This window comes from Diabrotica undecimpunctata, chromosome 3 (assembly GCF_040954645.1).
Source record: "Diabrotica undecimpunctata isolate CICGRU chromosome 3, icDiaUnde3, whole genome shotgun sequence".
In the NCBI taxonomy this organism is placed as follows: domain Eukaryota; kingdom Metazoa; phylum Arthropoda; class Insecta; order Coleoptera; family Chrysomelidae; genus Diabrotica; species Diabrotica undecimpunctata.
In genome coordinates, this window is record NC_092805.1 from 54,690,613 (window position 1) to 54,718,479 (window position 27,867).

Sequence of the window (27,867 nt, forward strand, 5' to 3'; positions counted from 1 at the left end):
ACACGATTTTTTAAAACATCATAGGAACGAGGAATCATAACAAATCTCATATGATATTGTCATATGATAAAATCATGTAGTGTAAAGTCTACTTTACCTATAATATATCTATGAGCATAAACAAAAAGAAAAATCAACAAAACCTCATTGTCACTCATATCATTTCATAAGAAGTCATAACTTATCATTCAGTGTAAACACGATCACATGATTTTTTAAAACATCATAGAAACGAGGAATCATAACACATCTCATATGATAAATCATGTAGTGTAAAGTCGACTTTAGACCTTAGACCTTGAAAGTAGAAATTTCGTGTTCTGTGGCATCGAGAAATAAAATTTTTTATTAATCGAGTTCTGTGGCTCTCTGGGTTGAACAAAAAAAAACAAGAGGAAGAAAACAGTGTACTCAAAGATGGCAGATTTAAGTTTGTTGGAAAATTCTTCAGATTTATCGAAATTAAAGGTATAATTATATTGATACACAATGATATAATTGTTTCTTAAGTTAATACCTTTGATGATTTACTTAAGTAAATTTTTTATGGAAGTTTGTAAAGGTTATGTTATCGGTTCCAGGTTCCCGATTTAAAAAAGGAGCTAAAACAGCGAGGACTGAGTACTAGCGGCAATAAAAATGAACTTATAGAGAGATTGCAAAATGCTGTCAAGTCAAATGAATCAATTAATCCCGAATCTGTAGATGATCTAGAGGAAGATTTATTAAATGTAAGCTACTTTTCTATTTCAATAATTGGCGCCAGTGTATTTGGGTACCTAATTTTTTATTTTTTTGATAACTCTGGTAAATTTGGGTACCGATCTATTAATTAAAATAGGAGATTATCAATTAAAATAAGTCTAGTTATCTTTACTAATAAACACTCTTTGTGCATGTCTTGTAAACAATGATGACCATGTGCAAGGTTTATACAAATGTTACATTATTGCTGGCCTATAGTATGTATTATATAATGTAATTTACAATGAAGAATTGAAATCACCAAGATAATATATACCTATGGCTTATACCAGGAGTATTCTTTTTCAAAATCTTCATAAAATGTATATCACTGTACTGTCAGTTTTTATTTGAGTATAAGTGATCCTTGTATGCATGTTTGATCTATCCCTCATCATTATTCTTTTTGCCATTATCCCTATGTGGAGTCAATTTCCCTGATTACATTTCTCCTTAAGTTTCTATCTTGGGTTATACCAATACCAATCCTTGTTACCGTCATATTCTGCTTAAGGGGCTCCCCCATGTCTTCTGTGGTCTTGCTCTCCTACTCCTTCCAGGAACTAGTAGATCAGCAATTCTTCATATTGGGTGACTATATTTTATTTACAGTGGCAACTATGAACATTAAAATTTCTCAAGAGCTTGTTTCCATTGTTCTAGTTTTTGTATTAAATTTTTTTCAGTATTTCATACTAACACTACATTATCAGCATACATTAAGCAACAGGGAATGTATTTGATTAATCCCGATTATTTGATCTAATACTAATAAAGGTAAATAACTACTAAGCACTAGCCCTGATGCAATCCTACTTTTACATGAAATTTATTAGTCCATCCCTCACTTGTGTTAACACTAATTGTTACCCCTCATACATGTCTATCACAATCTTCACATACTCACTGGGAACTCCTTCATTGTTAAGTGCCCAGCACAGAATTTCTTGAGGAACTTGTATCATAAGCTGTTTCAAGATCAATAAATACCATGTATGTTTGTTTCTTTATCAGTCTATTATTTACTCACTCCCTTACATTTTTTATAGTTTTATGGCCATGTAGTTTGCAGATTGTTGAAATATTTCCTTTATTTTTATACATAGGTACTAATGTACTGCTTCTCCATTTTTCTGGCATTTGTTCCACTTTTACCACCATAATTGTATTAACCTGCTGTTACATGCATCTTCTATTGTAACGTAGTTGCATACATATAAGTGTCACCCTCACCTATATCAATTCCACTTACTTCAAGGAAGAATGAATGAAATGAATGAAGAATGAAAAAAATTACATACATATAATATAAAGTCTTATAAACCAAAATATTTTTATTAATTTACTAAACAAAGTAATAAAATATTATAAATCAAAAGTTTAGAAACAACTAATAAATAAATCAAATATAATTAGGTAATAAACAAATAAGATCATGAATATACAAATAAAAAGTTTTAAAAGTAATGTACATATCTAGAGATAATGATTGGATCTATTCATAATCTTCTTCCTCTATTTCCCAACAGGAATTGCATAAAACTTTTTTGTGGATTTCTTACAAATCAAGTTTCCACGGTTTGGATTTCATTACATTGTCTGAGTTTTACAGTTCTTCATCTTAGTATAAGTGCCACATTTATTACATTCTCTTTCCTTTCTAGAGGCTCTGCTTCATCTCAAATTCCCAAATGGTTACTTGGTTCTTGACACAGATCCATTTTACTAAAACTTACAAATTAAAAATGGCAATGACTTCCTAACCCAACAATATTACAATCTGTAAAATTTTACAATAGGCAAATGTTAACAACATTTGCCTAGACACAACAGTAACAAAACATTTAGGAAAACTGTCCAGTTTGCTTTAACATATATAAGGTTAAGTTTGGGAAACTAAACTACTACACAACACTATACTGTAGAACAGTACTAAGGTTAAAATCTGACAGGCAGGTCACATGGAAGATGCCTTCTTAACCTTAGCTGGATGGGATGTCTCATTATGGGTCAAGCTAATGCGTTGGGGTGATTTTCTATGCATTCATCATACTTGAGGAAGAAGTAGGATATTTCTTCTTTGACAGATTTCATTTTAAGATCACTAGCAATAACACTGTTAGTTACATACGATGGAGCATTTATGATAATCCTAAGTACTTTGGACTGGAATCTTTGTAGGATTTCTATATTTGAGTGGGATGCTGTACCCCACAATTGAATTCCTAGCTATATATCGGTTTTAGGACAACTTTGTAAATTAACAATTTGTCATTAACTGTTAATTGTGATTTACAACCTAACATCCAGTATGATTTGTTAAGTTTTAAGCCCAGTTGCTTTCTCTTAGCAAATATATGCAGATATTTTGCATCATCTTATTGTTGCAAGAACTTACAATTTAATGCTACAGTTGGACAGGCATCTCTTCGTAGGGTGTAGGTGACATGGATAGATTTAATTTCATTTGATTTAATTCGCCAGGTTTTTAGCCAAGAGGAAATAAAATTTAAATGAGTCTGCATGATTTGAGAAACAATTACAGGAACTTTGTGAGATGCCATAACAGCTGCATGTGTTGCAATCGTTATAGTTTTACTAGTGGGAAGATCACATACTGTGTAGATGGGTATAGAGTTGTGGTTTTGTCTTGACACATTTTGATGTGTCTATTTTGAAGGTAGGATTTGAGGATAAGGAAAATGTTGTTTGGTAAGCTTTTTCTGATTTTGTATAATAGTCCATAATTCCAAACTTTGTCAAAAGCTTTGGCGATATCTAAAAAGGCAACAAGGCAGTATTTTTGATCTTCAAATGATTTATATAATTTTTTTATAACTCGGTAAACTTGTTTGATGGGGTGTGTTTCGTTCTAAATCCAAATTGATGATTAGGAATTGATTTGCTTTCAAGATTGGTTCTATTTTCTCTATAAGCAATTTTTCTAGTAACTTTGCCATAGCAGGGGGTAGGCTAATAGGTCTGTAGGATGTTGTTTGCTCAGCAGATTTTCATGGCTTAGGGATTAGTATAATTGGGTTACCTTCCACAAAAGTGGAAAGTATCCCATTCTTAAAACAGCATTATATATTTGTGTCAAATATCTCAGTCCCTTGTATGCAAGTTCTTTCAGAGATTTAGCACTAATTAAGTCATATCCTGCAGATTTTTTTGGATTCAACATATGTATGGATCTTGTGACTTTGCTAATGGTAAAATTTTGAATAGGTAATTCCAGTTGATATGAGGTTTGCAGAAATACTTTCACTTTGTCTTCAAGGTCGGAGTTATTTTCAGCTGGATATGTTTGGAAGACTTTTTCTAAATGCTTGGCAAAAACATTGGCTCTGTCCTCATTACTTTTTACCCATTGATCATCTGGACTACATATAGGAGGGTTGCTAAATTGAGGCCTTTTTAATTTTTTTACAGCTTCCCATAAATCATAGTCAGTAGCTTCTGAAGCTGTTAAGTTCCTAAGTGTTGAATTTCATTGTTTTTATTAGTATTTAGTAAGGTCTTGAGTTCTAGAGTAGCTTTATTTAATTTACTTTTGTCTGCAGGAGCACGAGTTGGCACGAGGACCATTTCTTGGCTATTTTTTTATTCATTATTGAAGGCAATTCTTGAACTGTGCTAGTTGACATTTGGCTTGAAATTGTGTCCCGTATCGCTTGTTGTATCGATCATGTAAAATGTTCCACCATGTTCTCCATTTCATCATTGGTTTTTAGAGGAATATGGAGATACAACAAGGTATCCAGATATTCACGAAAATCATTCAAATTAGTGTATTTGTTGGCTAAGCTTGGCGCCAGCTCTTTTTGTATTATGTCAGTGCTGACTGTAATTAGAATTGGAGAATGATCAGAGGGCAATTCAAGACAAGAGTTTGCCAATATGCAATTTTTGGGAATTCCCTTGTAAATTACAAAGTCAACAAGATCAGGGATTTTAGTTCTGTTGGTTGGCCAATAGGTTGGTTTGCCTGTTAATATAAAGTCAAGGCTTTTGTTTTCTGTTGCTTTGAACAGTTGTCTGTCTTTTGGTGTTATTAATCTACAGACCCATTGTGTATGCTTGGCATTATAATCACCAGCCACAATAAATCTGTTGCAAAGTGTAGTAAACAGCTGATCATATTGTTTGTTGATTATTAAGTGCCTGTCACTGACAGTTTGTTAATTTATTATTAAGAAACTGTCAGTGAACCATGCCAGTCCTCTATGCTTATATTGGTTGCTTGTATTATGTGATCTTTTGAATATTGGTTTAGTTCGTGATGCTTGATTGTCGACCTAATAATAATTGCGATTCCTCTGTGTGCTGTGCTATCTGGTTGATTTGTGTAGTAGCTTGTGTAGTTTGAATGTTTAAAGTAGCTTCGATGTGTAAAATGGATTTAATACCTTAAACTTACCCAACTATTAAACAAAAACATAAAAGTTTCTTTGAAATCACAAAAACGTGATCCGCAGTGAGGAGTACCCTCACCTAAAGAGGGCTGTTACTTCGATTAAGTATCACAGCATACTGACCGCCTGAAATATAAAAAGGTGTCATCTTCTCTTATAAACGATGCTAAATTTTTTTCATTATTTAGTGCTATTAGATTCGCCATAGAGAGCCATTTATTCTATACATCCCTCTATAGTCATTTACTAGTGAACCTCATAAGATCATCATCAGTGGTGCTACAGCCCTAGTTGAGCCTAAACCTTCTCCAGCCTATTTCTCTAGTCATTTCTGTTCATCAACCGGCATCACCTGGATTCACCTGGCATCAACTGTTGCCAGTTTGCTGAGCCGATCTTCCTCGCGTCCTCATCCACACCATCCCTCCATCACAGTCTTGGTCTACCTCTCTACTATTACATCTCTACCATTAACTATTTTTTTATACTTCTCATACAATTCGAAAACTCCATAAAATAGATTTAACATTTTATGTTATCAGCGACTATAAAATTCTTTCCTATATGTGAGGTTTGTGTAATGGATTCATTATGTTGTTTGTAGTATTCTCTACCTATGTTGGGTGAGATATAACAGGCAATAATGCCTACTTTTTCTAGTTTGATTAATATGTGCCCCTCTCTTTTTATAATTTTATTGATGCACAGTTTAATATATATGAGGTAGATTGCAAAATCTTCGCTGTTATTTGCAATCGATCTGTTATTTTGGATGATTTTCTTGTTTTGTTCGGGTACTATTAGAATATCTGCTCCAATTTCGAGGGCTTTCACATATATCAGATTGTGTGCAACCTTGGCTCTTCCGACATTCAGTTGTAGAATTTTTAGCAGTTGTAGAATGTTTAGTCTTTTTGCCCTGATTGAAGCCATTTTGAATTTGTTACCTTAGTAACATGTGTTATAGGTCACCAGATGAGGGAGACAGGTACTTAGACTGAATTTGTCGAAACTCCTTTGACAATGTCACTGCGCTAAAAGTAGCCGTAGCTTCGTCTTGTGGGGGTTTAGAGGACTCCAAAAGCGAGTCAATATAATCGTGGTTTGGAGAGGGGAAACAAGGTATGGGAGTGAGCATATGAGAAAAGACATATTCTTCCTTCTGTTTCCTGATTTTTTCATATCTCGCCTCCTGAAGGGTCTTCTTAAAATGTGTGGAGTCCATGCTACGAATTCTGTGGGCGTTATTACAAAGGACGCACCTTTCTTTCCCTTTACAGTTCTCTGCTTCATGCTGTGACTTACTGCAGCTGTAACCCATTCCGCTACTATAAGGGCCTCGGCATTTATCGGTGGCATCTGTATATGTCCAACATCTATTACACCTTTTTATTTTTAACCTTTTCCCAAACTCTAGAATACCAGAATGACAATTGTTGTAGCAAGAGTGTTGCCTAACCTTCATAGACCTAGAGCCGTCAGATAACAACAAAGAAATATTTAACCTTGAAGTTAGGATAAGAAGTACAATATCACAATATTCAAAACAAACAACACAGATATATCCTTTCCAAAACCAAATCCAACAACACACAAGAAACTTCATAGAATTGCATCTATAAAATACCCTGTGAATGCAACAATTTCTATTTGGGAGAAACTCTAAGACTACTAAGCGTGAGTATAAACTAGCATGAAACATACTTCAAGAGCAGATACTTCGACAAATCTCAGCTATGCAAACATTCCTGGGATAACGAGCACAGAGTACAATGGAAAGATGAATTAATAACCTTACCAGAAACAGACATGAAAAAGACAAAAGTCACAATACTAAAAGTAGAAGGCAACAACAAGAACATTCAAGTGAGTGCAACATTTGAGAAGTAATGACAAGATTTTTGTGAGATGACATAACAGCATTATTATCTGCATAATGTTGCAATGGTTATTTTTGTACTAGTGGGAAAATCAGCTGTGTAGATGATATAGAGGATCGGACCAAGTACACTCCCCTGAGGCACGCCAGAGCTTATTTGGTATAGAGTTGCGGTTTTGTCTAAGAAAGTTTTGTCTAATTAAGAATACAGCAGAGCAGTATTCTTAATCTTTAAATGATTTATATAATTTTTTTATAACTCGGTGGACTTGTTCCATAGGGGCATGTTTTGTTCTATATTCAAATTCGTGGTTAGGAACTAATTGATTTGCTTTCAGAATTAATTCTATTTTCTCTACAAGTAATTTTTTTGGTAACTTTGTCATAGCAGGAAGTAGGATAATAGGTCTGTATGATGGATAAACATTCCAACAATAGCGGATTAAAAGAAGTTGCAGACATATCACCTACAATTATACACAGTACATATGCAACACGCAATTCACAAACATATAATTTACGTAAAGACACATTACACAAATAAATAATACAAAAACTCACAAAATATACATAATTTGATATTATGAGGGTAAAAACACCACCCTCAGATTTTTTCAACCAAAAGCAGGCTATTGCCTAGATAATCCAGGCCAGTAACTCAACCATCAATTTTGAAAAACATAACCTTACACATTTTCCCAGAATTTTTAGAATAATTTTTTTTGAAAACGATTTCCTAAGTGGAAATCGAAACTTCAAGCGTTAATTTAATTCCATATAAACATAATATTTAACTTACGACATGCTACAAGAAAACAGTTTCAGAACCTTTTTATGAATTATTTAATAGTATATTTGGTTAACACGCACTAAGCTACTTCTAGCTTGTATTACTGTACTTATTTTTTTTTCTGGCTTATAGTGTACATGATGTATGGTATGCAGATTATACATTCTGTAGACTATCACTTCCGGTAAAACTGGCACTTGCCAGCAACATTGTTATTTTTAATAGAACACCCTATATATTGTTAAATTCTTAGATTTTAGGCAAAATTATATATTATTTACAAGTGCTAAGCTCCTTTTCAAACTCCAGAAGTCAATAATTTTGGATTTTTTTGAAGTATTTTTCTAAGTAATGTTTTTTTTTTAATCTTTCATTTTATCTGTTTATTTACTTTTTATCATATTTTGCCTTTAATGAACCACACACTAGACAGTAATGCATCAATTTAATTAAATGGAAGGTCTGGGAACAAGAGATGCCCTATCCAGCATACAATTACTAAGATGTAGAGATATGAACTGTAATGTATATGCCTGTTACATTGATTATCAAAAGGCATTTAACAAAGTTCAACAAAACAAAATGATGGAAGTCCTGTAAGATAGTGGAGTTGATGACAAGGACCTGCATATAATCAGAAATTTATACTCGAATCAATCAGCTTCTGTTAAAATCAAAGAGAAAACAGGAAGTGAAAATTCTGCGAGCCGTTCGACAGGGATTTATATTGTCATCTCTCATCTTCATCATGTATTCAGATTCAATTTTCCAAGAAGCCGTAGAATACACGGAAGCAGGAATACTGTAAACTATGAACAAGTAAACAATTTCAGATTTACCGATGACATTTTTGCTCAAGGATTATAGTAGTTGACATTAGTAAGAAATATGACCTAAATGTTTGTAACGATATAATTTTGCCTACCACATTGGGTATCACTTATAGGGGATTGAAAGTGTGGACTGAGCAATTACTGATCTGGAGATAGAGTAAGCAAACAAACCGAGACGTTTGCGAACGGCCACTCTTGTTTTGGTTGGAGAGCTGGGTCGTAAGTAAGTGAATAAAGGAGGGACTGGAAGGGGTAAATACAAAGAGAGAAATAAAAAAAATACTTACATAGATTTCCTGGGCAACACATACAAGAAGGTTCCTAAACTATTTGAATTTGAATGCTGTTTAAAAGAATCCCCTTGCTGGATAGAAAGAAAGGCTTTTCTTTCCTAAAAAATATTGAAAGGATGAAAATCTTTTTATAGGAAATAATTCTACAACTCCTAGTTTAGAGAGAAACATTACATATTTATTATTACTTCACATCAACAGTTATTACAAATAATATTAACAAAATTTACCAACAAAACTTACAATGGCGCTATTTGTAATGATTTACAAGCTCCAGACGTTGGGGACACTTATAGGAATTTAAACTATTATTACAAATGAAAATATCTAGATTTTTCAACGGAACTTACAGAACAATTAGGTCTCTGTCAATATTTCTAGCTCTTGTGTTTGTGTTATTAGCATGAATTTTGTTTTATTTTGATTTATATGTAATCTCATTCGTTCTGCTACTAGCGCTAATTTGGACTGATCTATTAACAGTATATTAACATCTGTTACGTATACTGCCTCAGTTTACTGCTTGTAGGGAAGCTTTTTTGTAATATCTGCCCATCGCCGTGGAGGTCTGCCGCGTTGGCCTTGACTCTAAGGACCACCAACCGCTCCATTTTGTAATCACTTCGATGGATATGACCAAAGAACTTTCAAATTCTAGAGTAAACAGTACTAGAGAGACGCTGATTTAGTTTAATTTCATCTATAAACCGAGATATTCGTACTGCGACCCGTCCATGGAATTTGAAGCAGTCGTCTCCATGTCCACATTTCAAAAGCGTCTATGCATCGTCTATCTGGCTTTGACTGTTGATGTCTCGTATTCATAGTAAAATATGGAACAGAGCAGACTTGAAACGAGTCTCTTCTTGTTTGTTATAGTAGTGTGACACCAGACCCCGTTTAGTTCATTCATTGCTGCTCATGCTAGTTGAATGTGTCTTCGTATTTCGGGTTCATAACCGAGTGTGTTATTAACTAGAGCTCCAAGATGCATCACGGTTTTGTTGTAGTTAAGCGGCGGTCATGTTTTGACCACAGGACATTGTTGGATGCCATCTGAAACTGTGCTCAGATTGACAACGCGTACAATGCCATCAATTAGAAAAGAATAGCGTCGAATCAGAAGAATTTTTCGACCTACTAAACTAGAAAGACTGTGTCAAACACGATACCTTGTCCCTTTTCCTATAAGAATTCCGTGGGGTGCGAAAAAACAAGAAGAAGAACAGCGTCGAAATCTCGGCGTGGTGTCGCATTTCAGAAGAAAGTCTTCAATGACAGCCGGGAAGTAATGATATTTCGACGATCTCCACGGTAGGAAAATGCCAGTTTGGTGAAAATTGTAACAATTGTGCCGGTAATAAAACACGACTAACACAATCAGAGAGATTTTGATTAGAAGGCATATTTCGAGTAGAGTGTGATATCAGTTCTTGTATGTGTTTAATACGATTGCCAATTTATGGGTAGAAAAATTAGCTCAAGGAAGCGCAATCGTCGAGTTAGATCAAATATCGGAAGATCGGAAGGAGAACCCTTTGACAAAGGTGACTAGATCAGCCAGCAATATGGCTGCCAAGAGCTTCAATCTTGTCGAGTCAGAGCGAGCATGAAAATTGGACGAGACTCGTTAACAAAAGTGACTAGATCAGTCAGCAGTATAGCTGCCAAGAGCTCCGATCTTGCGATAGATGTTCTTGTATAGAAATAACACCAGAAATGTAACACATATAAGTACAGAGGTCAGATGTATCTGTTCAGATGTTTCATCATCCCAGGATACACTTAAGTATCACAACGGTTGTAGAAGACGTTTGACTAGCAAAGAGACATGGAAAAAGAATAAAAACAAGATGATAGAAACAAAAATACGACTGATTTACGAATGAATAGCCCGCTTTGTACAAGGTTTGTCAAAGGGACGAGAGGAATAAGAAAAGAAGTCAGTCGTAGGATTCCATTTTAGACCCAGTACCGTAAAAATGAAAGGTATAAAACTTAAGAGGTCGCTGGTTAAATGATATTAGAATAATAATGAAGAAAAAATGCAATATTTTGACTGTAAATAAAAGTATCGAAAATAGCAAATATTCAATTGTGAATAAATTACGATAATTAACTAGCTTTAACTCATACTGCTATCTGTACAAAGAATGTAGACTCACCTTTTGAAATATTGATGTATCGTAGCCACTAGATTAGCGTTGTAGCGTTGATCGTCGCGACGCCATCCGAGGCGCAAAAGAAGGGACGTCCCATGCTTACTGTCCGCTGTCTCGGTAACAAGTGTTTCGCCCTTTTTAAGGATAAAAATGTGCACCTACCACTCTATTGTAGGGCGCTTTGAAATATTTTCCAAAAATAACAAAAGAAGTCAAATTCTCTGAACAGACTAATTGTGTTTAAGACAGTTTAACAATGAGATTTTACGAAATAACAGCAAACAATATATTTTAAAGCAAATAAGTTAGAATATACCATCAAATTAGATCACATTGTAGTACAGTAAAGGAAAAATATTACTAACTAAATAATACTATATATTTTCCCAAACAATGATAATATCTATTATTTAATAATTAAAGAAAAAATTAAAGTGAATGAAGAATTGACAGAAAAAGAACAGCGTCGCTAAAAACTGCAACAAAAATAAAATTTAATTATTAAACACGCAAAGAAATTGTATTTCGGCAATTTATGCTTTTGCATAATAAACATTAAAAATATATTGTTATTTTGCTATACACGGACCCTTGCTTGCATTGAAACCTACCATACGACGTTGCCACGTGGGTCATCACTAATTTTAAAATTAACACACTGTATTACAACTTCTTCAATCAGTATATAAAATTTCTTTAACATTAAATGTTTACTGTACCGTATTGTTTTTTTAAGAATTTTTTTATTTCCACAAACGTCTCTCTGCCGCAATAAATATTACAGTTACGAGGGGTTTTACTATATTATATTTTTATATATACATTTTGCAGGATGAGGATGACGACCATGAAGACGCCAGTGAGTCAGTTATATTAGATACTGAGTTAGATGAAGCTTTACCATCATTACCTGTAAAACGCAAGGCCGATGAAACCTGCAAAACTGAAATTGCCTCAGAACCACCAAAAAAGGTTGTGTTAAAGAGACTAAGTAGTTCAGAATTAGATACAGAGGAAGAAAAATCTGAATCAGAAAAAGTTGATCCCGAAGTTAAACCGGAAGAAGATAAACACGAGGACAAGAAAGTTATTAAACTTTCAGAATTGACAACTAAAGAGGTAAGAAAGTACAAAAAGTTTACCAAAACTTAAAGCCGATAACCAACATAATAATGTTAATGTTTTGGTTTCTATTTTGATGTATTCCTCTATGATACAAAAACAATAATTACCTAAATTTGTTTGTTAAAAGATTCACGAAAATTGGGATTGTTAATATGAAAACTTTCATAAAAATTCTTGTAATCTTAATCCTAAAGAACAATTTGGTTAAAATAAAGAACAATTGCTAGATGTGAATGAAAAATTAACAAAACGTAAAAACATTTGTAACATTTTAAACTTTTGCTCAATGAAAAAAAATTTTTAGAGGTTAGAAATGAGAGCAAAGAAATTTGGAGTAACTGTCACCAGTCCAGACGCCAAGAAAGCAGCTAGAGCAGAGAGGTTTGGTACATCTAATGCATCAGCTGATAGTATTAAATCATCTCAAGTGGTAAGTTATTGCATGAATATGTTAGAATGTAGTGTGATCATCAAAGATCTATTGCTTTTTCTCTGCTAACTATTAGGAGGGCGATAGAAGCATTTTTTAAATTAGTTTCCATAAAAATTGGATATAGGAACTGCAAAATCGAAATTTTGTTAGAGTTTGTGAAAATTTTAATTTTTTAAGAACTATATTGAAACTGAGCAACAGAGAGATTAATTAATCAATCCCACATATTTTAAACTTGTTAATCAAACACTTTAAATTTGTTTAAGTTTCCCTTTTTATTTTGTAACAATACAACAACCAATGTTTAACTGTGAACCTATCACTTAGATCATTGGATCCCAATTGTTTAAAAATAAAATGAAAACTCAGTCGTGTAATTCTAAAAAGGCACTTGAGATGCCAATTTTATTGCTGGGACTTCGACTAGCTCTGTCTCAGGTGTATGTACAGCTCATCATCATTGGTGCTACAGCCCTATAAAAGAACCTCGACCTTCCCAAGTCTATTACGCCAGTCAGTTCTATCCATTGCCAACTGTTGCCAGTTTGCTGCGCCTATTTGTCTACCATCCTCATCTACACCATCACTCCATCAGAGTTTTGGTCTACCCCTTTTTCTACTTCCCACAGGTTGTGACATAAGGATTCTTCTAGGAGGGTTGTTCTGCTGTGATCTTGCCAGATGTCCTGCCCATCTTAGTCTTCCTATTTTTATAAAGGATACTACGTCTTTACCACCAAATATATGTTTATATCTGTGATATATCTCGTAGTTATACCTCCTTCTCCAAACACCATTTTCACAGATGCCACCAAATATTCTTCTCAGGATCCTTCGTTCAAATATAAGCAGGAGATTTTCATCTGCCTTGGAAAGCTGGTTGCTAAAAAAAACTGATATAACTCTTAAAGCATATTTTGTAGAAAATTGAGCAGTGTAGTTTGAAGGATAAATACTTATTATTTACATACTGGCACTGTCACTGCCAAATCTTAAAATTTGTCAGATAACTTATTCTGTTCAACCTCAAAAAATGGCTCCACATGCTAGCAAAGAACTAAAAGCAAGAATTGTAACGAAATTAAAAGATGGTTGGTCACTATCTGCGATAGCGAACCATTTGAACGTAAGCAGGACAATAGTTTTTAATTTTAATAAAAGATGGAGAGAACAAGAAACTCTCGAAAGAAAGCAAGGTTTTGGACGACCAAAAATTTGTACCGCTCATGAAGATCGTACGCTTTTGGAGAGATTAGAAGAGAATCCTTTTGAAGATGCGAAAACTGCAAGAATTATGTTACAGTTTCCGGGAAGAAAGTCAACAGCTTGGTACAGAATTAAAGCATCGCGTCTTAGGTACAGAACTGCAGCAAAAAAACAAGCTCTTACACCACAACAGAAGCAATCAAGACTTATATTTGCTTTAAACCATCAACTACAAAATCAAGATTTTTGGGACAGGGTAATACAGATGAGAAAATCTTTCAATCTTCTAAAAAGGGCAAAATTGGGGTGTATAGACCAGATAATAATAGATTTAATCCTCTATATGTTGATAGATATTGAGCAGCTGGTCATTTTAGCGGCAATTTATGGGGATGGATTTTATTTAGAGGAATGGGAATGGTATGGCGTATTGATGGCAGGTTTGTTGGGCAGACTTATCTGAATATTCTAGAAAACATCATGTATCCCAGTGTAGAACAGTTTTGTCCAGAAAATAATTTTATCCTCCAACAAAATAATTGTTCTGTTCGCACTGCAAATATAATAAACCAGTGGCTCCAGAATAACAACATCGAAACCTTACCATGACCCAGCTACAGTCCAAATTTAAACCCAATCGAGAATGTGTGGGGGTTATTATAAAACAGTTGTATCGGCGTAATTTTATATCTCAAAATGCCGAAGAGCTGTGGCACGGTATACAAAAGGTTTGGAAAGAGCTCTCTGAAGAAGACAATTTCGTAGTTCTTTTCACGCAGATGGACCGAAGACTACAAGCTGTTATCAATTCTGATGGAGATATTACAAAATATTAATTTTATTTTTACATTTCTAAATTTAGTATACTTTTGGTCTTAAAGACCCTCGCTTTCTTTCGAGAGTTTCTTGTTCCCTCTATTTTTTATTAATAGAAAAACTGTGGTTCTGCTTATGTTAAAATGTTTTGCTGCCTCTGATAGTGCCTTTTATGATCTTTTAATTTGGTTACAATTCTTGCTTTAATATATTGTTGAGTTAGGTCGTTTGTATTATTTCTTAATAATAATAAAAATAATAACAACAACCCTATTTTATGTAAGAACTATTATTTATATACTCTTTATAAAATGCAGGAATTCGAAATTATATCAAAGTTTAAACCTTAATAATTATTACAATTTATGAATTAACATATCAGTGGCCCAGAGGCAAAGGTGACTAAGCCACAAAGTGGAGTTTTTGTTATAAATCATGTCAAAGTTAACTTTAAATAAAAAATACAATTTTTATGATAAAAAAATGTAACACTTAATGTTTTTTAAGGAAAACTAAAAACAACATTTAAGGAAAAAAAGTTTTATCATTCTGTCTGTGTTCAAAAAGTATAGGCACATTTGCCGTTACAAAAAAATATATTCCTAGAGGAACTTGTGTGTTAACATAAATTTAGGCACATTTGCCATAAAGAAAACTAAAACAAGTAAATTGTCCAAAACAAAAATTAAGATAAACAGAAAACAAATCTCCAACTTATTAGCTAAAAACTTATTCTAGTGCGTATTTTTAATTTTCATGTATAATTGCTTCTTCTGAACCCTCATCTAATGCATCGGAACTATCTTTCAATCCAGAATAAAAGCTGTGGAACTCCGGCGGAATAAACTTCCTATCAGTAAATCCTTTTTCTTTTCTTTTGTTATTGGATACAGAACATCTAGGTTGTACATTACAGTAGATGATGATGGGCGGCCTATGGTTTTCTTGGTAAATGAAACAAAACCATGACCTGTGCTGTATATTTTACATAAATTTTTTTTGGTTCGTTTTTAAGATACCTTATCTGTTGAATTTTAAGCCATTCAACTTTTTCGCATGTTATAGTAACTTTTCTATTTATTATCATATTCTCAAGGGACTTGCTACTAATAAACTCGAGTGAGTTCATTCTTTTGACCTGGAATTTTGGATTTCTTTTTTTGACCGATTGAATTATGGAAACCCAATCATCGGGATCAAAAATTCGTTCATGGTTTTTCCTCTCCTTTTCAGTCAACCCAAAATCTTGATCGCATGTATTAAAACTATGTCCAGATACAAAAATCTTTGTTCTATAACTTTAAGTGACGATTTACACTTTTAAAGGTAATTGCTTAACATTGACCCTACCTTTATATTTCGATTCTGGCCCTCACAAGCATCGATATGCAAAATCAGATATTCGGTTGGGTCCGGTAAGTGCGCCTCAAGATTGTTTATAAAGCATGAAGCTATCACTTGAGCTCCTCGGGATGCGACATTTTCTGGCCAGACATACATGTGTCCTGTTTCTGTCACTTAAATTATATGTCCACAGTTGTCTCTTATAATAAACTAGTAGTAACTAACTGTAGTTAACTCAGGAGTAGGAAGCATTTTCTGAAGATCAAAGACTGAAACTGATATTTTTTGCTGTGATTCTTTTGCTTTAATTATATTTTGCTTTTTATTTTCTTTAACTGCTTCTGTTTTTCTTTGGTGTAGTTCCAATTCAACTTTTGCATCCTGTTTACGCTGTTCTGAAGTATCAGATGATTTTATTTCAGTATTAAGACTGTCACACTTTCGACAAGTATGTTTATGTGGTGCATGAAAATGCAAATTAACCTTGGTGTTAAAAATTTTGCGAAACATAAACAGCGAGAGGGGTTTTCTTAAGTCTTCTGTGCATTTTTTTTCATACTCTCGATACATGATCGACTTATTCAAAATTGGTGAAAGATATTTCCTTTTTATGTTATCTCGTCGGGAGTAATGGGATTCTTATGCTGGAAACAGTTCAATGAAGCCACATAAATACTGCTCGTCTTCAATATTGGTTTAATTATGGGGTGGATGTTTGCCTCTTGCATCTTGAAGAGATTGTTCTTGTTTTCGTGCTAAATCTAATGAAATTTTTTCATCTGTAATGGAAACTGTGTCTTTTAAAAAGTTCTTAAATACCACTTGATCTGTAACGAAATATTTTTGCCTACCACATGGGGTATTATTATAAGGGGTAGAAAACTGGGGACTAAAATTATGATGGGGCGAGATAGGGCAAGCAAAATAAATCGAAACGTATGCGAAAACGGCACTCAGGGTTTGTTAGGAGAGCTGGGGTCGTGGATAAGTAAATGGCAAGGGGGTTGGAATGGGGCAACTACAAAAAAAATGAAACAAAGGGGTTACTAACATGAATCTCCTGGGACAAATGAACAAATAGAACAACAAGAAAGACTTCTAGCGATTTAAGAAAAAAAAGGACGCCGCTTCGAAGGATCCTAAACTTGTTGGATGAAGGAAAAAAGGCTCTTCCCTCCTAAAGAAATAAACACAAAAAAAGGTTAAGAGATTTTTCTAAAATAAAAGACACAATGGTTCAGAGAAATGAAATAAACATTTATTTTTGTCTCAAACAAACAGTTTGTACCAAAATAAAATTTAAAAAAAGACTTACATATGTCCTGTTTACAATTGGGAAACGCTACAAAAAACTTTCAAAACTATTATTATATTATATATACCTGTGGCAGAAATAGATTATCAAAATTAAAGATCTATCTTTTAATTAAAATGAAACTTCATAAAGTTAACCTCTTCAAAAAAAAAACAAAATAAACAAACGTCATAGAAAATGGCTTAAGGCTAGCTGGCATATGTCGACATTTATACTGACGACAAAGAACAAATAAATTGACAGCATAACCACACCTTTTATTTACAATATATAATACATATTACATTATTTAAATTGTTATGAAAGCAATTATTGTTATTTGAAAAAAATGTCTACTTTACTTTGAAAATTAAACACAAAATGTTACCTGGGTTTTGACATAAAATTTTGCACTGAAACTTCTGGGATTATTGCTAAAATTTCTGGGGTTGAACTCTCTGGACACGATCAAAAAAACTGCTTCAGGAATAAAACAGGAACAGCGAGGTTGAAGAAGCATTGAACACAAAACTTGGAACTTTTCATCTTAAGAAAAACTGGGACAGGTAGAATTGGACTGAAATTACACATTAAATTGCTACTATTAACCGTTACTAAACTTATTTTCCATAACGTATGACGAAGAACAAAAGGACATTACAAATGATGCAAAATTTGGACCCAAGCTAAAATCGACTATCTCTGGTGGCGATCCTAGCGAGAATGACGAAATTATCTTTTAAATTCATTCACATAATTTGGAATAACAAAACACTTGACGTGAATTAAAACGCAAAATATCCTATTTCTATGACGCACAAAAATTGTAAGGCGACTTCGAATAAAACATTAAAAGAAAATGTCGAGAAAGGACACATCTGTAAAATAATAAACAACTCTAAAATGGTTTATATTAACTCGAGCCGACCTAAGAAGAAATTGAAATAATATTTCGGGTATTTTAACTTGTACGATAGGAACAGAGATACATGGAAAACAATCTTCGTTTTTAGGTAATAGTTAGAATAATAGAAGACATTGTTCCGTGACGGAACAAGTTTTCCTTGAAAGACTGAGTGAATAGTGAAAGGACAATGGAACCCGTATAATTTTATAGATTTAAGAATAAACTTGTAATTGTATTTTGCGGTGGGCATTTTTCGAAAGTAAATAAGAATTGGATTTAGATATGAGATAACAAGAATTTGGAAACTTATTTCTGTTGAAAAAGGCAAAATTGTTAATGGTTTCTGAAAAGTAATTTGAGTGAAAGTAGTTTATTTGTTTTAAATATTATGTTGGAAATTTTTTAAATCTAAAATAAGTGGGAAAGATGAATGCTTATGATTGGTTAAAAAAGGAATGATGGGGAATGAGAGAGTTGAGAAGTTTGTCTGGGGAGATTGAAAAGGATTATGATGTTACCGGCAGACCAGAAGAGAAGACGTGTTTTTCGTGTAGTCAATCTGAGTACCAGTGTTTTCGTTTGTTAGTGAAAAAGGTGGAAGCTGAGAGCAGATCAAAATTGAGAAGATTAATACCTCTTTTGAGTCTGCATAGTCCACGAGATATAATTGAGAAAGAAAGGAGAATTTGTGAATAAAGAATACCGGTCAAAAGAGGCTTGGGCTTGTGTTTTCGGAGGAGTAGTTTGCTGGTATGCGGTTTGGATCGATGCTGAGAACGGGAAAGATTTGATGGTAGCCGGACATAATCAATCAAGGAAGGAACTGTGGTTTTGATCGAGAGGAGACATCATTGGTGTAAAAAAAATTAAAGGTCAGTCAAATAATTTGAATGAAAGAAATTTTTAAGATATTCTAAAAATAAAATCAAATATAAGCATACGAACTAAGATTCCAAGTTTCAAAGAGTTATTTTTTTTGTGAATAAATTATATTTTTATATGGTCATTTTTTTTAGTAGATATTATTATAAAACAGATCAATAGATAGTTTGTAATTAAAATTGAATTTAGAGTATAGGAGTTTGTTGGGAAAGATAATTGCCCACAAAAAGTTATTTATTAACATTCATCGTATTGCTTATTGAAAATAAATAATAATTTGTGTGCATATTTATGTTGTTTTAATGTTAGTTTCGTTTCCTGTTCTATCCCGATTATGAGCAACTAGGAGATACTGAACCCACTAGAAGAGATATATAAAGTAAACTGATTAAAGTAAAATTAAAAAGGCACCCTGAGAATTTTTAATAGTAATTGAATTGTATGACTCTGCATAAATTAGTGAATCAATTAATTAAATAATTGGATTAATTAAATTAGTGTTAATTAATAATAAAACATCATAAAGCAGATCACAACAATATATATATATATATATATATATATATATATATATATATATATATATATATATATATATATATATATATATATATATATATATATATATATATATATGGATTTGCTTGATATGCACTTCGCTTGTGCCGCTGGTTAATAATCAAACTCCGTGCGAAAACAAAACTGAATTTATTTTGAATTACACAATACAATATATATAACGCTTATTAAGTATTATGTCCGCTCGCTCTAATGTTGTATCACCGATCCCTTCTCGTACTTGAGTGCTGTCTTCTTTGGGGTGCCTTAAGGGACTCGCCTTATCTTCACATATAGCACAATATATATCCCTACGCCACTATGTTGCCGGATTGTAAAAATGCATACAATAAACTTGAATTAGATAGAGGCGTGAACATGGCCCCCGCCTTGGCAAACACTGCCAACAAAATCGTCTGCTAACGCTAAATGTTCAAATGTTTAAACTACACTTAGTCCGAAACGGGTAGCGGACACACCTTGGAAAAAGAACGAGTTATGATACCATTGTCTGTCTTTATCCTAAAAACTCTGGCTACACCATCACTGCCGCGTAAAAGTTCGATCACGCGACCTAACTTCCACCTTAATGGAGGTAAATTGTCCTCTTTTATGAGCACTAACGTGTTTTCCGCAACTTCACCGTTAGTAGTAGTCCATTTCGTGCGTTTTTGTAGTTCGGAGATGTATTCTTTGTTCCATCGTTCCCATATATGCTGAGAAAGCTGCTGAATATGCTGGAATTTTGAGAGCCGATTAACTGGAACATGACGCAAATCTGGATCTGGATTGGTAATAAGTGGTCTTCCGATGAGAAAATGTGCAGGAGTTAATGGGGAGAGATCATTTGGATCACAGGATAAAGGATGAATGGGTCGGGAATTTATTATAGCTTCAATCTGCACAAGCAACGAATAAAATTCCTCGAACGTTAAGTGCGCGTTTTCCAAAACCCTATGCAAATGATGCTTAACTGTTTTTACTCCGCTTTCCCACAGTCCGCCAAAATGTGGAGAATAGGGAGGTATGAAGGACCACGAAATATTATTCTTTAGCAAGGATTCTCTTATCGCGGGAGTGTGCTGCTCTAAAAATTTGCTTAACAATTTTAATTCCGAACTAGCTGCTATAAAATTGGTTCCATTGTCGGAGACCATCTTTTGAGGCTTGCCTCTTCGCGCAATAAATCTTTTAAAGGCCAACAGAAATGATTCCTTAGACAGTTCTGTAACTAATTCTAAATGTATGGCCTTCGTACAAAAACAAATAAAAAGACACATGTAACTCTTTATTAGTTTACAACCTCGACCCTTTCTATCGCGAATTAAGAAAGGACCCGCATAATCTACACCTGTTACAATAAACGGTGGGCCACCTGCGAGACGCTGGGCAGGTAGGTCACCCATTATTGGCTGAATGGATTTAGATTTTAATCTAAAACATTTTACACATTTGTGTACGGTACGTCGCGCTAAATTTCTTCCTGATAACGGCCAGAAAGTTTCTCTTATAGTTGCAAGTAAAAGTTGAGGACCAGCATGCATAAGATCCTTGTGAAAATGATTAAATATTAACGACGTAACTATATGATCTGCCGCTAAAATGATGGGATGTTTTTTGTCATACGTAAACTCGGAATGCTTTAAACGCCCGCCTACTCTCATGATGCCCTGATCATCAAGAAATGGAGATAAATTTATAAGTTTGCTGTTTTTATCTAAAGATCCCTTTTGGTTCAAATGCTTTATTTCATTAGAAAATGACTGTGATTGACACAGTTTTAGAATACGATTAAATGCAGAATGTATTTCATCCAAAGAAAGGGGTTCAGAAGTTCTTTCCTTATTTTTACACATGCGGATGAATCTGAACACATATGCAGCGGTTCTTTTTAAACGTAAAATATTAGAGAAGCGCTCAAATGAAAATACTTCCGTATTCTGTGTTTCATCAAGTTTATTCGTAAAAACCTTTATGTTTTTCCTCGTTTCGCTTGTTTCAGTGGGGACAACTTGTAAATTTGGCCATTTATCTGAATCTTGCATGATCCACTCCGGTCCATGCCACCATAAGTTGCACTCCATTATTTTATCTGGTTCCACGCCTCTGGACACTAGATCTGCAGGATTATCCTTGCCTGGCACATGACGCCACTGCGCAAACGAAGTGGTTTCCTGGATCTCTGCTACGCGGTTACTAACAAACGTCTTCAATGCATTGGCTGCTGTTTTCAACCAACTAAGTACTATCGATGAATCTGTCCAGAGGTAACACGTATCAAATTGCACATTTAATGAATTTTTGACCTTATTGGTCAAACGCGATAAAATTACTGCTCCACAGAGCTCTAAACGCGGCAAAGTAACTGGCTTTAAGGGCGCAACCTTGCTTTTTGCACATAATAAGAATGAATACGACCTGCCTAACGAATCGGTAGATTTAATGAATATGCAAGCACCGTACGCCTTTTCTGAGGAGTCGCAAAATCCATGAAGTTCTAGTTTGACCTTACTAGAACATATAACATGCCGAGGTATTTTTAAATTGTTTAAGCTTCCTAATTTATTCCTAAACTGTAAATAATTATTTGCTAAATGCTCCGGTATGGGATCATCCCATGAAAGACGCTCGAGCCATAGTTGTTGTAACATAATTTTCGCTATGATGGTACACGCACTTAATAGACCCAAGGGATCAAAAATTTGAGCTATGTCCGATAATAAAGTTCGCTTTGTGATTATATGGCCTAGAGATGAACTTATGCTATAAAACATAGTATCTGATTGCGGTGAGTACAATAATCCCAAAGTTTTCGCCTTCTCGTTTTCACCGAATTGAATAACGGAACCCGTAGTTGAATTATCCGGTATATCTCTCAATATTTCAGGATCATTTGAATAGAATTTACGCAATGTAAATCCTCCGCCTTTGAGGACCTCAAAAAGTTGTTTACATGCTTCGCGCGCTTTCTGTTTTGAATCAAAACCTGTCAAAAGGTCGTCCACATAAAAATCGGATTTAATAATGCTAGCAATGTTAGGATTTTTAGCTTCTTGCTCCTCTGCCAATGTCATTAGACATTTAATCGCTAAGTAAGAAGAGCATTTCATACCGTATGTAACTGTTTGTAACTGAAATATTTCAATCGGTTCTTCCGGATTATTTCGCCATAAGATACATTGTAAGGATTTTTGATCATCTGCAACCAATACCTGACGGTACATTTTTTCTATATCCGCACTAACTACATATAAGTGTGTTCTAAAACGCAATAAAATGGAGAGTAAATCATTTTGTAAGGTTGGTCCGGCCATTTGAATACTATTTAATGAAATGCCGTTTGTAGTTGGCGCACTACAATCGAACACAACGCGCAAACGTGTCGTCAAAGAATTTTCTTTTAAAACTGGATGATGTGGCATAAAATAAAATGTAGTATTTACCCTAAAGTCTGTTGCCGCTTCCGTAATTCTGCATAAACCTTTCATATGTCCTAACTCTTTATATTCCTGGATGAATTCGCTATAAAGAGTTTTAAGATTGGCATCTTTATTCAACTTACGCTCGAGATTTAAAAATCTATTTTTTGCTTGACGAAATGAATCACCGAGTGAACTTATCGATTCCTTGAATGGCAATGATATTATGAATTTGCCTGTCGCGTCGCGTTTCACCGTATCTTCGAAATGTTTTTCGCATGCAATTTCTTCGCCCGAGAGTGCAGGTTTTCCATTGAAAACCTCTTCAAGTTCCCAGAACTTACTTAGCTGTTCTGTAACTTCGATTGTGTTTGTGAAATTACACTTAGTTATTCGCTTTTCTGATGCTTTGTTTTGGCTGATATACGGCCCTGCTATGATCCAGCCAAACATTGTTTCTTGCATGAATGGTTTATTTTTACCTAAACTAATTCTGTTTGCGCCCAGTATTTGCCAAAATAGATCACTTCCTATCAACAATTCGACCTTTTGTGGTTTATGAAAATAATTATCCGCTAATTTTAAATGTTTAGGTATGTGCAAATCGCTAATGTTTATTTCAGATGCCGGCACGCACCCCGTAATTTCTGGTATTACGAAACAATTTAAAGTTTTATGAAAAGTTATATCGCTACGCGACTGTATATTTATTTCGCATTTGAATCGAACGGGAGATGCAATATTATTTATGCCCATGGCTGATATGTTCGCGCTTGTCGTTTTTAATCTAAGTTTATCGCATAAATTTTCGGTTATGAATGAGCTTTGTGAACCGCAATCTAACAAAGCTCGCACTATGTATGCCTTACCTTGGCCGTCAAAAATATTAACTAATACTGTGGACAGTATAGTTTGATCTGCAGCGCTAACTGCCGAAACTGACAAATTGGTAGTGTTTAAGCTACCTTGTATATTATCTGCAGATCGTATATCGCTCGCGTTTTCTACCGGTTGATGAACTAAAGCTGCGTTCTGTTCGCTTGATCTATCTGGATGCAATAACGTATGATGTTTTGACGCACATTTCTTGCATGTTGATTGTCTACACCGCTTATAGAAATGTCCAGGTTTAAGACAATTCGTGCAAAGATTGACCTGTCTTACTTTATCAAACCTGTCCCTAGATGAAAGTTTTGAAAATTCGCCGCATTGATAAATGTTGTGTTCCCTTTTGCAAATAGGGCAACACTGCGTATTATCCGATTTATTTAAAGTTCCCTGTGATGAATATAGACCGCGAATGTTATGTGAATATTTCGTATTCCGTGAATATGCGCCCGCCTGAGAAATATTCCGTGTATTTTGTTTTTCAGCTTGATTTACCTCAAGAGATTCTAAGAGGTCCGCCCTTGATTTTAAAAACGTTTTAAAATCATCAAAACTAGGAATTTCATTATGTGTCTTGCTATTCTCCCATGCGCGTAAAGTCGATGTATCGAACTTACAAGAAATAATATGAATAAGGAGTATGTCCCACGAATCAGTAGGTAGCCCTAGCTGCTTTAACGTGTATAAATGTTTCGAAAAAATGTCAACTAATTGCCGCAATTTATTAGATGACTCTTTATGTATTGGCTCTATATTAAATAAGGCATTAATATGATTGGAAATTAATAATCTCTTATTATCGTACCTTTCCCTAATTAATTTCCACGCAACTGCATAGTTTTCGGCGGTAAACTCTAATGTTCGTATGACCTGCGCCGCACCGCCCTGTAATGAACTTCGTAAATAATGAAAACGCCTTATATTGTCTAAGTACTCATTTCTGTTAACTAAAGATTCAAAAAGATCTGCAAAATCTAACCAATTATTATAATTACCATCAAATTTTGGTAACTCGATAGGTTTAAGCTCAATACAATGCCCTGTATATGAATTCTTAGAGCGCTCACTTGCTTTATCGCTTTCTCTACAAGCTACTTGTTGATTATCGCGAATGATTTTTCGCGCTACCGCTAATTGTGAATAATATTTGTTATAGAATTCTTCGCGTTCCGTATATTCATCCTCTAATAATTCAAATTGAACCGTATTTTCTATTTGCCCTTGAACCTCATCGAATTCGCCCTGTAAATGTTCTATATTATTTACCATTTCAATAGCCTGTAATACTTCTAAATCTGAAATCGTTTCACCCTTAGTTATTTTATCATTTAACGCTAATATAAATTTCGAAAATATTGTGAGTTTGCATTTAAAACCGCCCCTTTTTCGCTTTAAATTCTCCATAATTTTATAATGAATTATACAGTAAACAGAAACAGATTATAAATCGCTTGATATTCGACCCTAACGTTCTCAGAATTATCACATGTGCAGAATAAAGGTACAAAGACTGATAAATAAAAGGAAATGTGAAATGGATATGCTCACCAAAATATTGTATGTTTATTCTAACAGCCCTAGCCTCCTGGCGCCAAGGATATGCCTCAGGTCTTCACAGATTTTAAACCCACAGTTGTCCAATTATGTAACTGTCTTAAGAACAACGTTCGACAGTCTATAACGCGCTCGGGCCACTATGAATGCACTATTTCGCCCGCTAATTTGATGACACAAATATGAGTTCGGAATTCGGTGAATTTACACTGTTTCAACACAAAAATTTGATGATTCGGCTCGAATAGACCATGGATTTGCTTGATATGCACTTTGCTTGTGCCGCTGGTTAATAATCAAACTCCGTGCGAAAACAAAACTGAATTTATTTTGAATTACACAATACAATATATATAACGCTTATTAAGTATTATGTCCGCTCGCTCTAATGTTGTATCACCGATCCCTTCTCGTACTTGAGTGCTGTCTTCTTTGGGGTGCCTTAAGGGACTCGCCTTATCTTCACATATAGCACAATATATATCCCTACGCCACTATGTTGCCGGATTGTAAAAATGCATACAATAAACTTGAATTAGATAGAGGCGTGAACAATATATATATATATATATATATATATATATATATATATATATATATATATATATATATATATATATATATATATATATATATATATATATATATATATATATAAATTGGTATTCTGATCTGAAAAGCCTAAATTTCCATAAAATTCTCGATAGAATTTTAGTTATAATAGTAGTTTTCTAGATAGCATAAAAAGAATTATCTAGAAAGACGTCAATAGAAAGAATTTAACCTTTGTTCGTAGTAGAATTTTCGCGAACATGGTTATGTCTATGAAATAGAAACATTCGAACATATATTTTTTCAAGAACATTCATGAACAGAAAAAATTATATAAACATGATGTGATTTGGATTCAAAAGGTCAATCGGTCAGAATTTCAATATAGTAAAGTCAGTCAGTTGGTGAGATGTTCAATATAGTAAGATAGTAAGTTCAGTCAAGATACACAGTTATCAGTGATTTAGTATATTAGATGAAGATTAAGAAACAGAATAAAGAGAATATAATTGAAGATTAAAAATTATGTTATGTATATTGTGATTGGAGAATGGAGAGAGTATTAATTGAAAATTAAAATTATATAATATATATATGGTGATTGGAAGAAAAAAAAAAGATTATTAGAAAGAAGAATAAATAGAAAAGAAGAAAGAACAATATTTTACTGATTTATAAATACTATTAAGAAGAAAAATATTCTAGAATGGTGGAAGTGATAATTAAAACATTGTGGTGTATTTGGCAAGGCAAGTTTACAAAAGAAAGATAACCGAGGCTGACAACGAAGATATTGAGTGCTGATTAAAATCTTTATTGTGGAAAACAGTTTCATTTAGGCATTCAGTGACAGAAAGGTACCAAATTTTGTTAATATTAGTTACCAAGTTAATTAGTGTCATAAGAATTTCAATTTAAAGATAGTTTGTTTTAAATTTATATTGTCTATATAATTTAATTAGTGTCATAACAATTTCAATTTAAAGATAGTGTGTTTTAAATTTACATTGTTTATATTAGATATATATGTGTGTTTCATAATAATCATAATTAACAGATTAATTAACAGATAATTTCAAAAAGTGCTTACAAACTAATTCTTTGAGAACCGCGATAAAAACCGCGTAAAAAAAGTTTTTTTTACGTTGGAAATGTATGGTAGCTTTGAACTTAAAACGCAAACGTTTACAAGGTTAATCGAAAAACCCAATGTAACTACATGTAAAAGGAGGTAATTCTTTGAATTGTCGGCAATAACTAAATTTTTGATTGTTAGAAAGTTTAAATGTGAGGTTCTGTTTTACGAATATATATATATATATATATATATATATATATATATATATATATATATATATATATTGTTATGATATGTAAAATCGAGAAAAATATTGGTTTGTTTAAAAATATTTCAAAGTTCAAAAACATTAAAATAATTCAGATAAGTAAGATAATAAACAACAAACATTTCAAAGAAGGAAAGTTATTAAATTCTTGGATTACCTGTACTAAACAAAATGTAAGCTATACATAAATTATTTCTTTGTTATACTTGAGTGACCCGCATAATTTTAAGTGAAATCCAAAGACAATTGAAACGGGTTTTCCAAAATACATTAATGCAGTGATTAGAGACAAATAGAAGAGATTTTAGAAAGAGGTTTTTGTTAGTTTTTAAGAATTATAGAAAATATTATTTGTAAATAAGTTTTAGGAAATTTTATAATTATAGGTAAAAATTTGTTTGTTATCGAAATGAAAAAATGGGGGAAT

General features: G+C 33.5%; 1 protein-coding gene across 1 annotated transcript in view; it reads left to right on the forward strand.

Moving 5' to 3' along the window:
- The first annotated feature begins 340 nt into the window (after positions 1–340).
- The window catches only part of LOC140436815 (SAP domain-containing ribonucleoprotein-like), a 34,762-nt gene continuing 7,235 nt past the window's right edge, over positions 341–27,867 (forward strand). Inside the window, exons 1-4 of the mRNA XM_072525940.1 lie at positions 341–468; positions 582–731; positions 11,948–12,235; positions 12,546–12,671. Coding sequence (XP_072382041.1) covers positions 418–468; positions 582–731; positions 11,948–12,235; positions 12,546–12,671 — 615 coding nt within the window. The 5' untranslated portion in view covers positions 341–417. The remainder of the gene's footprint in view (positions 469–581; positions 732–11,947; positions 12,236–12,545; positions 12,672–27,867) is intronic.